The 15,835-nt window shown below is 43.3% G+C and overlaps 1 protein-coding gene across 1 annotated transcript in view; it reads left to right on the top strand.

Annotated features, from left to right (window-relative positions):
- The first annotated feature begins 304 nt into the window (after positions 1-304).
- The window catches only part of PID1 (phosphotyrosine interaction domain containing 1), a 48,377-nt gene continuing 32,846 nt past the window's right edge, over positions 305-15,835 (top strand). Inside the window, exon 1 of the mRNA XM_085298615.1 lies at positions 305-447. Within this exon, the coding sequence (XP_085154741.1) occupies positions 313-447 (135 nt within the window). The 5' untranslated portion in view covers positions 305-312. The remainder of the gene's footprint in view (positions 448-15,835) is intronic.

Below are 15,835 nucleotides of genomic sequence, written 5' to 3'. Positions count from 1 at the left end.
ACTAGGCTGGTATGGAAAAGCTTTTGTTTGTTTGTTTTTCCTCCGCTGCTCTAAAATCGTGTCACTGTGCATGTGCATATCTAGTTTAATTAAAAGCAGTTTCCTCATTGCTAACAGTAATAATAGATATTCGCCTTCTTAAGTTATAAAACATCTTACCTTTCACCCTGGAAATTTCCAAGGCACTGAATAGTAAATGAAACTCATTCAACAGATGCAGTTACCAATTTCCTTTTTTTTTTTTTTTTCTTTTTCTCCTCTCCCTGAACTCAAGTTAATGTCTTTTCTTTCTCTGTTTAGCACTTTCAGACCATGTTAAAAACAAAGTTGAATGTCTTAACTCTTCGGAAAGAGCCTCTCCCGACTGTGATTTTCCATGAACCAGAAGCTATTGAGCTGTGCACCACAACTCCGCTTATGAAGACCCGGGCTCACACTGGATGCAAGGTACTGGGGAGTAAAAGTTTAAGGGACAGGAGCACTGCGGAAGTGTCCCAGGTGTGGAAGAGGGATCTAAAGAGCCCAAATTAACATTGTCACTGTGGTTGTGGAAACCCTGTTSACTGCTAGCCTTACTATAAGGTTTGCAAATCAAAAAAGTCATTGGAGTTTCAAAATTAAATTTTGGGCTTCAGTGCCACAGGTTCTGGTGTGTGGTGCAATACAAATTTCAGAGGATTTTTAATGCTCGCAATTAATGCGCAAGTAGCGGTAAACACAACCATTGCTTTCTGTGAGTACCGGAGTGCAGTTCTGGGAGCTGAAGGGCCAAAATGCTGCTGCTTGTACTTAGAAAACCTCGCGAAGCGAGACAGAGTCCTGTCCTCTTGCCCTGCCTTCGCTGGCCTGGTGTGTGCACGATGCGAATTGTGTGCACGCTGTGAAGTGCTTGGCACTGGCACCTCTGGGTCCCCACACCTTATCAGCAAAGTTTCTCACTGGGAAGTGTCACTTTTTTGTTTGACTTCCACCTGCCTCGGAGGCTGAGAAAGGAGCAGGTTGTTCAGCGCTGAGCCCTGCCGCTCAGCAACCCTGCTGCGCTTACTGCATTAACTCGTAGCGTCTGCTCTTCCCTGATGATGCCTTTTGTGTTGACAGGTAATGAATTTTTAGAGAATATTTGCTATCATAAACGTGACTCGCAAAGTTATCCGCCTTCCACCYCGAGTGCGAGGGAGTTCAGACATAATAACGCTTTCTGAAGTCAGAATGTGCACGTAGAATTTAAATGAGCATTTTTATTCAACCTGCATTTCTTCAAGTGGAAAAGATGAATTGCAGAAGAGATGTTAAACCCCTCCGTGCAGAGAATCTTCTGCTATATTTAGAGATWCTGGTGGTTTTTTTCCTCCCCTGCAAAGTAACATAGCAGTTTTGACTAGGGAGCTCTGATCTTATTCAGTCTCTCTATTCCCAATTTATTTTTTCTTTCTTTTTTTTTTTTTTCCCCTGACTAAATGTATTCCTCTCATAGTGGGCTTAYATCCTCCAGCTGTGTCTAGGTAATTATCCCTCCTTGCCTCTCCCCTCCAATTATTAGTTTCTTGCTGAGTGATACTATCTGTTGCTGTTATAATGCCAATATTTTATAATAAGAGTTTTCTCTTTGCGGTCCAATCTATCACAGTTATTCCAGGTCGTAAGTGGAGAAAATGCTGCATTGTGTCCGACATTAACTCTCTTGAGACACTGTCTTTTTGAGCAAGAGCATAGTATTCAGTTTTTACTTTCTTTCATGAGTCATATTCTTTTGATCCTTAATCGTTTTATTCCTCTTCACTGAAATCCCTCCAGTTTTTTTCAGTAATCCCATTAATGAGATAGCATCGTTCTTCTGACCCAGCTCCAGACATCTCATTTTGTTGCAGTGTTTTGACATAAACCTCAGCTGGCACCATCGTGTTAGGGGAACTTGACATACGCAATTGCTTTGCTGCTCAGAGCTCTGGGCATTGGCTTTCTTGGGAGATTGCTCTTTTCCTTGTCCTTTCATCACAAGACCAGCTTCTCTTTTCCGTTTGGCCTTTGCTGTTGAATCCTGAAGCAACAAACTCTTCAGCTGGGATCCAGTCTCTTTTTATAATTTAATGTGACAATTTTAGGAATAGCAGTGAAATGTTTTGCCTGAAGTCTGGAGGAAACCCCTGCAAAGCCTAGAAAATTAAATAACTGAWCAAATTTCTCTCTTCCCTGCCTAGTTCCAGAACTGGTGCAACTTCATTGTCATTATGTTTGCTGAAATATAATTTTTACTCGCAGCAGAAGGCTTAGGACTGATTCCTCTGGTCCCAGCAGGCCCAGCCCTGTGTGCCCTGGCTGGCTGCGCCATCGGCTTTTCCCACCCGCTGGACTCTTTGGCGTGATTTCACCGAGCAGGAAGGAGGAGGTGGTATTTGCCCGGGTTTGCCGGGCAGAGCGGGCGTCGCAGACCCCTAAGCGGTCCCAGCATGCCAGTAAKAATAAGTCTTTCCTCCTTCCTAGCTAGACCACACTTTAAATCMCGAGTTCCTAGTTTGCCCTTATTTTAATGGAGCATGTTTGTGTATAGTGGCACGAGTGCTATGTAGATGTGCATATATAGAAATGTGTCTTTCCTTGTTCGGAGCCAAAGGGTTTGGATTTGACAGCAGTTATCTTACTTGTGGCTCTTTCACATCAAACATGGTGCACTCTCGTGTTTCAGCTGGAAACTTCCCGTATCACAGCACAAAGTAGAGGCAGATGGRAAATGAAAATCTGGAACATCTCCAGAAAATAGGTGGCTATTTACCCAGAAATATATGCTTTTTCTGGACCTTTTAATAGATTTTGTTTAAGTTTTGAGTATTTTTCTCTTTGCTATTGTCTTAATCAGCTTATGCTGACTSTAATGTTTCCTGATTTCTGTCCCTTGAAGCTGTGGTGGCAGCAGGAAGGGAACTGGCTAAATGACTCTCTCTTCTGCTGCTGCATTTCCAGGCACTGTTGCTGTAATGCAAAAGGACAGAGGTTAAAAACGTTGCCTGCAACCTTTGAAGTGGTGTCATAGGTTTAACGTTTTTATTAAATTACAAGGCTCTTCCMAGTGAAGTTGGTACTGAAGAGTCAGTAGCTCGACTCGAGACTGCTTTCCGTCAGAAGTAGTTACCCACATGGATGCAGCAATCTTATTTTTCCAGTTCYCACCACTGCATGAGCTATGCTCTGCAGCATGGGGGGCCGCGATTACAGAAACATAAGCAGCGCACATAAGTCTATGCTCAAGGATATGCTTTATTAAATAGCAAAATATGTTTTTRTGGCATGGCGTTTGCAGGCATGATACTTGCTGTTTGCCTATCTTATTGTTTTCATATTAATTCAGGCTTTGTTGAAGGTATGATATTAAGATTTCTGCAATAACATAGTTTAGTTTAAGGYTGAGAAAAGTCATCTTTAATGGCTTGCTTACATGGTATTAGATTGGTCCTGGCATTTTAAAATCAAACCGTGTACCTATTGATGCAGATTTAAAAAATATCCAAGGATTAAGATGGATAAATGGAGCTTGTCTTTCAGAATAGCTTAAATGATCGCTTTGCTCACAAGGTAGACGGAGCRATGACTGCGCTGCTTGCCGCGTGGTGGTCGTTACCATGGGTTTTGGTCCGCGTCCGCGCTGCAGAAGGCGATGCGCCTGCAGCCAGGCGCCCCGGTGCGGCTGCGGTGCCGCCGCGCGCCCAGCCCCGGGTGGCGTCCGGGTCCGCGCCGTGCCGGTGCCCGCAGCTGCACGCCCGCCTTGCGCTTCGTGCCCCGCCAGCGGTGCCACGGCGGGTTCTCCAGGGGGGTGGTTGCCCCTCTSCCCCTTCCTTTTCCAACCCCTTGGTTGTAGCTTTTGGGTTACAGTAGGGGACCCAACAGCTCATGCTYGCAAAACTTGAGGAGCGCGCAGCGTGCAACAGCCGCCCTGTGTCGCAGCGCGCGGCGGTCCGTGCCCGCCCTGCCACGAGCGTAGYGCGTGCAGCCTGAGCAGRTCCTWACAGGAAAAACTGTAGCATTAATAYGGGGAAAAGTGTTGGAGGGGGTATCTGTGGTCCTGCAGAGGAGCTGGGASGATGTTCATGCTGGAGGTTGGTATTGGAGAGAGTTCTCCCTTTCTCTCCCTTGGGGATTTTCACCATTAGAGTCAATGCATGCCACACCATCAAGTGCAGACTCTGCTGATAAATCTTTGTGCGTATGAAACTGTCTCAGTGTCCTTGGTGTAATGGGATTACACCAGCGTAGCAGAGACTGGAATTTAGTCTGCAATGTAAACAGTTATAATAAATTTATAGGATTAATAGTGAGCAATGTTGATAGTGACTTGATTATATTCCACAGAAATAACATGGTTCTCATTGAGATACTGATTAAAAAAATAAAACATTGTCTTAAAATTGCCCTGCTAGACTTGCTTCTGATCTTTTGTGCAASAGAGTCATTTAGGAATAACATCTGCTCTGATATTACTGCCTATTTCTGTTTTTCTGCCTTGTTAATTTTGATTGCAAAGACCTTGTAGCAGGACTGTGGCTTACCGTGTGCTTGCAAAATGCTGTGCACTACAGGTTGGATTTTGTATATTTGGACACTGAATATGTCAAACCTAATGCAAACCCAGTGTTGTCTCTCATTTCAGTACCTGCAGACCAGGGTGTTCCATTCTCCTTGTACTGCCCTGTTGGCTCAAAAGGGGCTGAAAACACGGGGAAATCCAGGTGCCCTAGGTGGGCAGGAGACAACAGGGCACTTGGCCATTTCTTGTTTGGGAAGGGCCTYGTTCAGAGCTGTCACTGGGTGAAGGAAGGTCCTCAGGAGCTGTGATGGCTAGCACAAGTGGCTGTGGGGCAGACGAGGAACATGGTCATCACTCACGTGGTAGCTGTCAAATCCAGCTGCTTGGTCAGTGGGATGAGGCCTCTGGGGCCAATGGGCTCCTCCTGGGTGGGCAGAAGCAGCTCCTCTGCTGTGGAGGAAAGGAACAATCAGATTTTATGTATGCTACGGACCTTACAGATTCTAGTCAGTATGAAATCATGTATTGGGACATATCTGAACATGCCTTTGCTTTTTTGATATCTCTGGTACTTAATGGTCTACTGTTTTATTTAAACTTACACAGGTAATTTTAAATATCCTGCACCTTTTAAACATTTATTGCTGATTTGGCTACTCAAASCACAGCAGGTTTATCCTAATAAATATCCACTTTATCCTAATAAAGYCTAATAAAAATGTTCTCTTTGCATCTACGGCGTGGTCAAGAACAATTCCCTGGAGTGCAACGTTATCCAACTGTAAATGTAAGTCYAGCTAGCTGGATGGTCTGCATTACCATTTTGTCAGCTTGTAATTTTAAGGTGACCATTAATTTAATAAAGAAACAAATTAAGCTAGTGAAATAAAGTGAACAGTAACATCACTCCTCAACTGGTTATTTTCCACCATGTTTAATCTGATTGTGAAACACAGATCTTATTTTCTTCTTGCTTTTTAAAGGCCTTCTGTTATTATGCTTAGAGCATCACATATTTTTACTGTGAAGCGAGAGCGTTATTTTAGTAGTCTATTTTGTTGTTSTTCTTTCTCCTCTTACCAAATGACCCAAAAGGGAGCATGTGAATTTTGCTTGGGACAGATCTTAATAGCCGCAATATATTTAGAGGCAGTGCTCAGTGGCGAGAGAGGTAGGCTTTAATGATGTGTTTTCAAAAAGTGAAGTGTACCAGTAAGCTAATGTCCCAACAAATATGCTACATGAAGACTAAGTATTTTGTTTACTTTTTTCATGTTGTGTTATATGAAAAAAGTGCTTCATGCTGTAGTTAGGGAAGAGCAGAGTTCTTGCTGAAGCCTTACAAGTGATTTGTGTCCCAGAATACTTTAAGGAATTTGGCCAAGTCCTGTCCTAATGTTGAAAATTGAGGTCCTGCGGTGAGGTCCTGTCCTGCACCTGGGAAGTTAAGGAAAGCTTTGCTCTTGGCTCCGATGTGAGTGTGACAGGATCCACCTAAGTGTGGCCATGCAGGACAGCAGCCACCTTCACGCARCGTGTCCTGCACAGTGTCTGGCAGACGAGGAGCAGAGCTTCAGCGCGCATCTCTTTTGCACGTGATTTTACTTACTTTATGCATGGAAAGCCCACTTACGTCAGGGAGGATTTATGCTTTAACTGAGTTCAGAGGAGCTAACAGAAATGTGAAGGGTAGATGCAAGTGAAGAATGTTGTTCAAGCGACATAATGTTCATTTCCTGAAGTTTCAGGCAGAGAATATAAACTAGTTAAAGCAATTGAATAAATCTTAAACTGAGCCTGCTTTAAATAGGACTTTCTGCAGTGCTCTGTTGTGCTGTATTGGATGTATTGTGGCATAATTTTATTTGCTTACTGGTGGAGTGGTGTTGTAAGACTAATGTATTCTGAGAGCACTAGAAGTTATGTCCTGTCAGATATGTTGCTGGTATTTTTTTTTCCCTTAGCATTTGCACCGGTGACATTTCTCAAGCAGTGGTTCAGGAAAAGGGCAGCTTGCTGTTTGGGGAATTCTTATGTCTAAAAGCGGTCCTGTCTTTCACAGTCAGCGTCGTGTTCCTGATTTAACTCCCTTTCCTTATGGGAAGGAGTAGGTGTGGGGGGCTCGGCCCTGGGCAGCCAGGGGGACGGTGCTCCCTGCTTTCCTGGCCGGGCAGGAAGGTCCCCGTGTCCCGCGCGCGGCAGGCAGCTCCAGGGACTCCCAAAGAGGGAAGCGGGTGTATGGCACAGGCCACGGCCCGTGCAGCTCGGCCGCGCTCGAAGGCAACCGAGAGCTTGTTGGGTTGACCAGGAGGCCGGGCGCTGTGTAGCTCGGTAATGTGTATTACTTGTGTTTGCCCGGTACATCTTGCCTGGAAAGATCTGAGAACACCTTCTAAAATGGGCCGGTTGCCCCCGCCGCCGGCTGCCGCGAGGAGGGTGCTGGCCGCGCTCTCCGTCGGCAGGCTGCTTTGCGGGTCGCAGCTCGGCGGGTGCAGGAGGTGGGCACTGTGCCGCAGGTTACCTGGGCTGTTGAAAAGGGTAAAGTCCTACTTTGCAATCTGGCGCAAAGCCAGGATGCTTGTATAAAGTGTGGTGGCGACCCTGAAGTCCTAGAGATCTATGGATTTGTTAGAATATTTATTTTATATGCTGTAGAAAATACTGTGCTCATCAGAGCTGCTCATGCAAGGCCTCTGGTCACAGGAGCTAATTGCTTCCATAATAGTTGAGGTTCAAAGAGCTAAGACCTAATAGCTTTTGACATATACAAATTAAAATGAAATTGAAATTTATTGCAGCGGTTACACCAAACAGATGCTGCAGTCGCTGTCGGTTGTTTGTTCCAGCGCGTCCTTGAGAGGTGTCTCCATCCTGGTGCGGCGGCTCCGGAGCGAGGCCGGAGCTGCGGTCCGTGGGAGCAGGGGCAGGCCAAGCGGCCGCGGTGGCTGGAGAGCGCGGGGCTCCCCCGGGCTCCCCTGGAGCTGGCACCGTCCCTCGGAGACGAGATCCCACCGGCCTTGCTCCTGGTGGGAACGTGGACGAGTGCTGCAATCAAACCGGTTGCTACGTTGTCAGAGACCCACGTGTGGTATCAGCCCTGGGTCTGCTGGTCCTCGGAGTACTACTGCAGCTTGAGCGAGGAAGGAATTTTTCCATTCTTAGGGATGGATGTCAGTGTCTGAAACCACTATCAACATCATTTTTTTATTTCATAAGAGGGTTTTTTTTGCCTATTTAATTAAATGTTCATAAAAATAACTATCTTCAGGGCGTACTTCTGGGCAATTTTAAGTCTTTGCATATGTTATGTAGTGGTGATAAACCACTTTATTGTAGTCTGTTGTGAGTACCTGACTCCAGGCTTGTGCTATTTCCGTGCGCTTTCTTCTGATATTTGTAGCCTGCACAGGAATGACAAGTACAACAGAAGTATGATTCTCCCCCCTTGCCCTGCAAAACTGATCCCGTCTCCTTTAAGTTTATTGTCTGGCTTGGAAATCAGTAAATATTCCCTGAGCAAGAACTTTTCTTGTACTTTTAATTCAAGAATTTCTGGTATTCACTTTTAGTCATTTTACAGCAAGATCTTATTAAATGATATGTATTGTCATTGGAATAATTTACTGAACTTCACAGCAATGTATCTTTGGAGTTAAGTTTATTAAGTTTTATCAGTGAAAGAAAAGCTGTAAGGATGAATTGGTAGTGCCTGTTAACTGGCAGAATAAAATACTGTGTTAAACGCAATGTGAGTAGGGTTTCCCCCTTCCAGGAGCTGCTGTTAATTTGCGTGGTAGGTATCCAGATGCTGTACGGGTGCTAGAGCAAGGCATGTTGAGAAGAAAACGATGAATTGATTGGCTGGAAGATGGGTTTAGTTTGTTATCTTCATTTTTTTCGCCTATAAGGCCACAGTTATGTGCTCTTTGATTAAAGCGCTTCCAAGATTTAGGTGGCATAACTAATAACGAACTCAGGACATGAATGACCCCAGGTTTAATAGGTGCCCATGTACAAACCTTTCGAGTAAAGGGAACTATTTTAAGTTAACTGAGAAAATTTTGGAAGAAAAATCAGTAAGTTGAAAATATCTGCAACTTTGTAGTATAAATTGGTTGGTAAGGAGATAGTTGTCCGTGGCAGAGTCATCAAACTGTTTGCTCAGAAATACTGGTCAGTGAGCAGTTGGTGGGATTGCTTACCCTTAGAAAAAGAAGGGACTTGTTTTTCTTCGCTATTTTTTTTAAGTTATTTTTCAGAAGAGGAGAGAAAACTGGAGAGAGAAAAAACAAGCTTAGAATCAGAAATATATTTAAATTAACATCTGTAAGGTCACGGAAGGCTGTGTTTAAAGATGGTGTAGTTGAGTACAGAGTTGGGACAAGTGATATGGAAATGCATTGAAATAAGGTTAGATAATACTTGTGATTCTGAGCATCTGCTGGGACAAGATTGACAGAAAACAAACTGGTTCTAATTCCTTATGGAAGCTGGGGGAGTTTGACTTAAATTATCTAAAGGTTAGGAATAATTTCTCTGTGCTGATATATCTGACACATTCTTACAAATAATGCAATATATATATCACGTTTCTCAGTTATTTGTCACCACTTTGGCAGGCATCCCTGTGAGAGTCGCTGTTGAATGGATGCAGTCCTTGGGTTATGTTCACCATGGCGTAAATTCATGTACTTCCTTTGACTTCAGGACTGCTGTGTTAAGGTGCTGCATCTTGGAATTTGGGCTTTTAGCTTGATGCATTGCTTGGAGTCGCTAATTATTGAAAGCAATCTGTCAGTGAAATCAGAGCACTCGAGTACGGCTCGCGTGAACTAGTGCTGTGGTCAATTTGTTATGAGACTGAAGTGTTAAAAGTATTAACTAATTCTTGAAATGCTTTTAATTATGTGAACCAGCTTGACAGTGATTTGAAGAGCAGTGTTGGTTTTCCTTGCAGAGGTTTGCCTTGAATTGTGTTTGAAGGTCTCAATACAAGACCAAATTGTCTCTCTCTGCGTTCCCAAGAGGGACTATATTTTATATATAACATACATACATATATATATAAAAATATATAAATAGTATGTAATTTAATGGTATGACATAGTTTACATTCAGTCCTTAAAAGTACTGAGAATTAATTCAGGGACTTTAATTACCAGAGACATAGTGACAGCTTGCTCTGAGTGTTTTATTCTGAAAGAATCTCCTGATCCATATATATGTGTGCATATATATCTCTTTTCCTTTAATCATTTTTATGCAGATAGTGTGCGTCTCCAGGGAGGTGCTCATCCCGAAGCAAGACATTAGCCCATGACTGTTCCCATAGCATGGCCCAGAAGGTGCTTCGAAGCTGCTGGTACAGGCTTGCTCCATAGCAGGGTGCGTGGGGAAGACCCACATTTACTTCTGTGCTCTGACACTGATTTCTGCTGGGGCCTTGGCCAAATTTCCAGAGACAGGTAAAGCTGACATCCACTGTGAGAGGAAGCAGCTGGAGCCTGTCATAGGAAAGCCCTTGGGCTCCCACGCACACCGCTTGGGCTCTAAATGTCCCTGAAATGGTGCTGTGGCAGTGGTGCTGTGGGTAGTTGCCGCTGTGAGGTGTCTGGGTGTCGTGGCATGGAGGTGCGAGGGGACACAGGATGCCTCAGAGGGGTGGTCCACCCTTGCTGTACCTGTATCCTTTGGGTACCTGCCCTATGGAGATTTATGTGAGAAGGCACTTTGCACTGAGGAAAGCCCATTTCTGTAAGCTCCTGTGGCCTTGAGAAGACTCCAAATTTGGTGTCACTCTTGCAGTGCATGCCTGGGATGCCCAGGAGGTCCAAGAGTTTTGTTTTGGTACAAGAAAGGGCACGTGTCCCCACCACCACTTGCTGCCACCTGCCAAGAACTTGTGAGGAGGCCTGCTGGGGAAGAGGGCTTGTGCTGGTGTCTCCATCTTTGTGTGTGTGAAAACACACAGCTGAGTAAATAATTACCATTACCCTTCATAACACCCAGAGCCAGCTTTGATAATAGCTTGCAGAGTCACCAGAGCCACCTGGGATGGGTCTGGAGTAGAGCAGAGTGAATGGGGTGGTGGTCCCGCACGCGGGGAGATCGGCAGAAATCAACAGTGGGTCAAGGAGCTGGCCCTGTGTTTGTGCTTTCCTACTTCCCAGGCGTGCATGCTGTATCTGCATTGCTGTAAAACAGTAATTCCCACACTTGCAGGAGAACGCTGCTTAGTGCTCCTCACTGCTCCTCGTGCTCTCCTGTGGTCGTCCATGTCACTGGTGGCTCTCATCCTAGGTCACATGTGCTTGCGTGCAGGGATCAGCCGTTCTGTTTGTTCTGTGTTTGAGCAACACCTGGTGCACTTAGGAAAGGGTAGCTTGAATTCAATAAGCTCACGAATTAAAAGCAGATTAGCTAAACCATGCTATATTCTTCTTTGGATACTCCTCCAAAGTGCATAACATTTAAGATAATTGCATTCAGTCTATTGCAGAGGAATTTAATGCAATTAACTCCTGTAAGTTTATTAAAATCTTTTTCTCAGCTTCTCTGCAACCTCTAGGTTCTTGATAACTGAAATAAATCAGCAGTAAAAAAAAAGCCTTCCTACTCTCCCCCAAAACAGGGGTCTTTGGGTGGGAGAAACCAGAATAGTCTTCTCTTCACTTCTTAGATCTACTCTGTTGGCCTTTTCAAAGAATGCCTGCAGCATTGTAGGCCTGAAATCAAAAATCAGTAACTCATGGCCAGTTCAAAAATTTTCATCAAGAGATTATGAAATAGGAATTAAATTCCTATCATTTTTAGACAAAAGAATTTCAGCTTAGAAGTCCTTTGCTATTAAACTACATGACTCATATTGTGGAAGTCTGTTGTGAAACCAGAGGAGAGAAGTTTAAGTAATTTAGCCCCTGGACTTTGTAGCATGAGCCTTGCGAACAATCGTGGGGCACTCTTGCCGTCTCTTCAAACTTGTCAGCGAGACGTTGTTTTACGATTGAGTCGTCTTCTATCATTAAATTCAGTCTGGCAAGACTGATGGTGGCCACGTTAAGGACGGCTAAAGAGCACCAAAGCAGGGCCAGCTTTTTGAAGATAGAGAGCTCCGCGTGACTCTAGTGCTGTGAGGCAAGTAACCACAGGAGGTGCGTCTTTCAATTAAATACTAAAGCACCACTTTGCAACACGCTTCTTAATATTATTTTTATTCGGGTTTGCTCCTAGGTAAAATGTTGAATTGTATTTTGGAGTGGCAGATGCAGAGATTATGGTTGCAGATACACACGTGTAGGGCTTTTCCCCTTTGAATTAGATGCCGTGTTGGCTCTCCGTTATCGATTACCTTTATGTCAGGTTGAGGGCAAGAGATTATAGAAGTGCATGATGCTTCTCACATTGTAGCTGCTTTCTGCATACCGACCCTTTTGCCCTTTTGGCTACGTGGAGAACTATAAATGTGTCATGCAGGGAGATTTAAATGAGTGCTGTTGAAGTCCCAGACACTCATTCCAGAGTTGCCATTTCTTAAGAGCTGTCTGAGCTGTACCTTACGTGCAGCCATCGCAGTCAAGCCGACTGAAATCCTGCTAATTATTTTGGAGACATTTTTGTATGACATGTCTTGAGAAAAGAGCCTGAGCATCTGTTAAACAGATGAAGTGAAAATTCCTCTGGCTTCTATCAGCAAACATGAGCAGGTGGAGCAGCTCCAAGTCTCTGCAGCTGAGGGAAGCACTCCCAAAGACTCTCTGGTTTGCAGCAGAGAGACAAAACCAAAAGAAAAAGAACTACATACATACATACATATGTATATACGCATATACATACATATGTTTTTTTCTTTTGATTTGGTGATGCTCTTCCACAACTCCTCGGCTATTGTAACTGGGTTGTCAGGCTCGTATGAGAGACAGGAAGCTGCAAAACTTTTAAGAGGGAAGGCCCTAAATCTAGAGCTGTACATTTCTCAGTGTGGGTGTTACAACATTAATGTGTTTTGCTTATGGCAGGGCAATCAGGATGATCTTTGAAATATCTTGCTGGATCATTCTTCTAATTGCAGTATTCTTGAAAATCAAATAGTTTGTATGTTTTAGGGCAAAACTCAGGAATCAGAAATAAAAAGCATGCTGGCTGTGCCCACTGGAGGAAATGTGTGTCGTAAGAAGCTGTTATTGCTGCCTGAGATGAAAGGCCAGCTGGCATCAATTACCACTTTTTGCCTATGCACTTTTATAGAAATAATTTTTACTGAGCAGGTCTCACAGTGTTTTAGTGTCAGTTAATTAATCCTCACAACAGTCCTACGTGTAAAATGTTGCACCATTTTACATGTGGGCAGGCTGGAGATCAGGAAGGTTAAAGTGACTAATCCATAGGTGCATGGTGAATCAAAGATGGTTCAGTTCCATCCTGTCCGTTCTGTCTTTGCAAAGCATCACTACTGTCACTCAGAAAAGGAAATAAAATACTAGGGAAAAATCACGGCAGTGATTACATGGTACGTTTCAGAATATCCTTTACAGAACAACGCCTTTTAACAATATATGGGATAGAGCTGAAACTTGTTTGTTCCATGAAGGACAACCACAAAGGATTAAGTGTTTTGTACATTAGTTGTTTTTTCTGCTGTAAGTAAGTGCATTGTTGATATACTTGGATAATTGCTCAGACGAGAATGGTATTTCCCAGTCCATAAAAGGAGGCCTCCTCCTCTCAAGAAAAACACTGGAAACTTTTTTTTTTTAAATAAATGTTTTCTTCTTCTAAGAGCATAACAGAACAAAAATACAGGCATTGCCGAATTCAGCCCTGCGTGTGAATTGAGCAAATGCCCTTCCTTGCTTCCTCTGAAATTTGCACCCGCTTAAAAAGGGCTGCATTCTTTTTTACGTGTAGTCTTTAAGGGCCAAGAAAGGGCAATTAAAACATAAATATGTGGCTAACTCAGTAGTTGCTCACTAGTCTGATGAGAGCTCTGTACCTTGCTTTACGGCTTTCTGGTGCTTAGAAGGGAGCTGGGCTCCTCATCATGCATATGGTAATTAGGAAGGGAGTGAAGTGCCCGAGATATCATCCCTAAAGCTCAGGGCTTTTCTTAGAGAGATTTCAATATGATAAAGAGGAATCCTAACATTTTATTACATTTTATTCAGGAAAGCTGTTATAAAGGAGGCAGGGAATTCCTAGAAAAACCTGCCTAATTCCCTAGTATTTTGTGTTCCTGCTGCATTCAGGCAGTATGCAGACAAATCGTCCTGCAGTCATGCTTGACTGTAGCCTCAAGATATGAACAATATTTCTTTATTTCCAGCTGGCAAGCGGTAGAACTGACGCTATAAATGAGGATTATCATTGTGAATGGGCTAGAGAGGCCTAGTGATTTCACCCTCAGGTTTGGCTTAAGCGGATGTGTTGGTTCACATCTCAGGGCTACCTTTCCAATTAATAGCTTCAGAGCTGATGTGGTGAATAACATGCAATGTATTAGAGTATTTGGGTGAAAGAGTGAAAGTGCTGCCTGCTTGTATAGATATGAAAAGATGTTTTCAATAGAGTGCGATGTATTCATGAGCAAATTCCCTGATCATTTTATAGCGGTATAACTCCACAGCAACTACACTAAACTTGTGGAATTACTGTTGTATCACATTGCTGTAATATAAAGCGTTGTTTTCAGTTCCTCCAAGATGGAAAGAGCATTACATAAAAGATTTTACATATTTTGTAAGATAGGAGACATGTCGTTTTTACCAATTGAAATCTGTTTTGCATTTCTCCTGCTGAATGTCCAGATCACATAAATGATTGCAACCACTGCTGTATAGCACAAAACCAGTCATAGGCTTTTCGTGTCTGGAGCAGTTCGACATACGAACACTAGAACCACTATATGTCGCTAGATATTTAAGATACTCATTCGGTATCTAAAAAAGTTTATGCCTCAGGCTGCTATTACCAAGTCTAAAATTCAGGGCTCTTTAGTAGCAAATGAAACCAGAAAAACTAGTGCATTCCTTGCAAATAATGTGTATGTTGCCATTAACTTAATCCAGTGTTGTGTTCTCCTGCTTTGCGCGTTGTTGTCCTGATTCCCTTATGAGATGCGAATAGTGCCCAGGTCACTAACTGGCCCTGCATCCAGTTGCTCTGCGTTCCCAGGAGGCAGGATTCAAGGAATAGATTGGTTCAAGGGTAGTTCCGAGTTTCCTATCATTGAAAGCCACGCTTTCAAAGTCCTCTCTTCTGGCAACTTCTCGGTAAGGACAGGCAGCTTTGGTTTAGATCTCAGATTTTGCCTCGAGGACGCAGGCCCTGGCCTTACAGCACTGTTATCTCTGAATTATTTTGCAGAAACATCTAGACACACTGGGAGAGCAGTTATGCTGACTCTATAGCAGTATATTCTGACTTTGGTGCTCAATTGCGATGGTTTCTTCTTGGTGAGAAATGAAGTTACCTAATTTTATCAAAGTTCCTGTGAATCAAAATTGAGTCATCAAGAAAAAAAAAAAAACCAACCAATAAATTATGAACCTTGTAAGGACCATCTTCCTGTTTGCATTTGAAGCCTACAGAAATAACATTATCGTGGGGCCCTTTTGTTCCTCTTTGCAGAGTGCCATTAAGAAAATCAGTTATTGCCTTTTTTTTTTTTTTTTTTTTTTAGTCATTTTTTTGGATTGAGCAGAGATTCATTGCTCTTCTGGGATGAGAAAAGACAGGCCGTGTCTTGCTCTGCTAGTCTGTGCTAGAAGCGGTGGAGAGTGTGAAGCGAGCAGTTTTGTATTGATCTTGAGTATCAAAAATTGCAGATTCTGTTAAGATAACTTATTTCTATACAATTTCCTGTTCCTTCAGTTGGTTCCCATGCTGGGTTATTGGGTGGATTTTTTTTTTTTTTTTAACCTAAAGCTATGGTTTTAGATTCGATTTTGTGTTCTGTTTGAAGCTCCTGGTGAACCTGCCTTTGATGCTGGTGGCCGACGGGAACTGATGCACTGGACAACTCCTCTTTGCTCTCTTTCTTTTTCTGCCCATTACATAGTGTAGCCTTGACAAGCAAATGTTGAACTTGGCATTTTGTAGATACACAGATGCTAGAAGAAGTAAAGATAAATAGTTCATTAAAGCTATTAACCAAAGCTGCAAAGCAGGAAGAGACCATCCGATGGTGAAGTGTTTCTCTCGGTGCTTGTGGCCGAGGGAGCGTCACCTTCCCTTTTTCTTCCTCTTTCTCCTGGGATGGGAATGCTATGTGGCTGTCAGCAGGGTTGTGTTTTTTTTTTTTTTTTTTTTTTTTTTTTTTTTTTT

The sequence above is a fragment of the Rhea americana genome, unplaced genomic scaffold, assembly GCF_003343005.1.
Source record: "Rhea americana isolate MKP2758 unplaced genomic scaffold, rheAme1 scaffold_14, whole genome shotgun sequence".
Lineage (NCBI taxonomy): Eukaryota > Metazoa > Chordata > Aves > Rheiformes > Rheidae > Rhea > Rhea americana.
The sequence above is the reverse complement of the archived record's forward strand: the minus strand, read 5'-3'. Positions and strand labels throughout refer to the sequence as shown.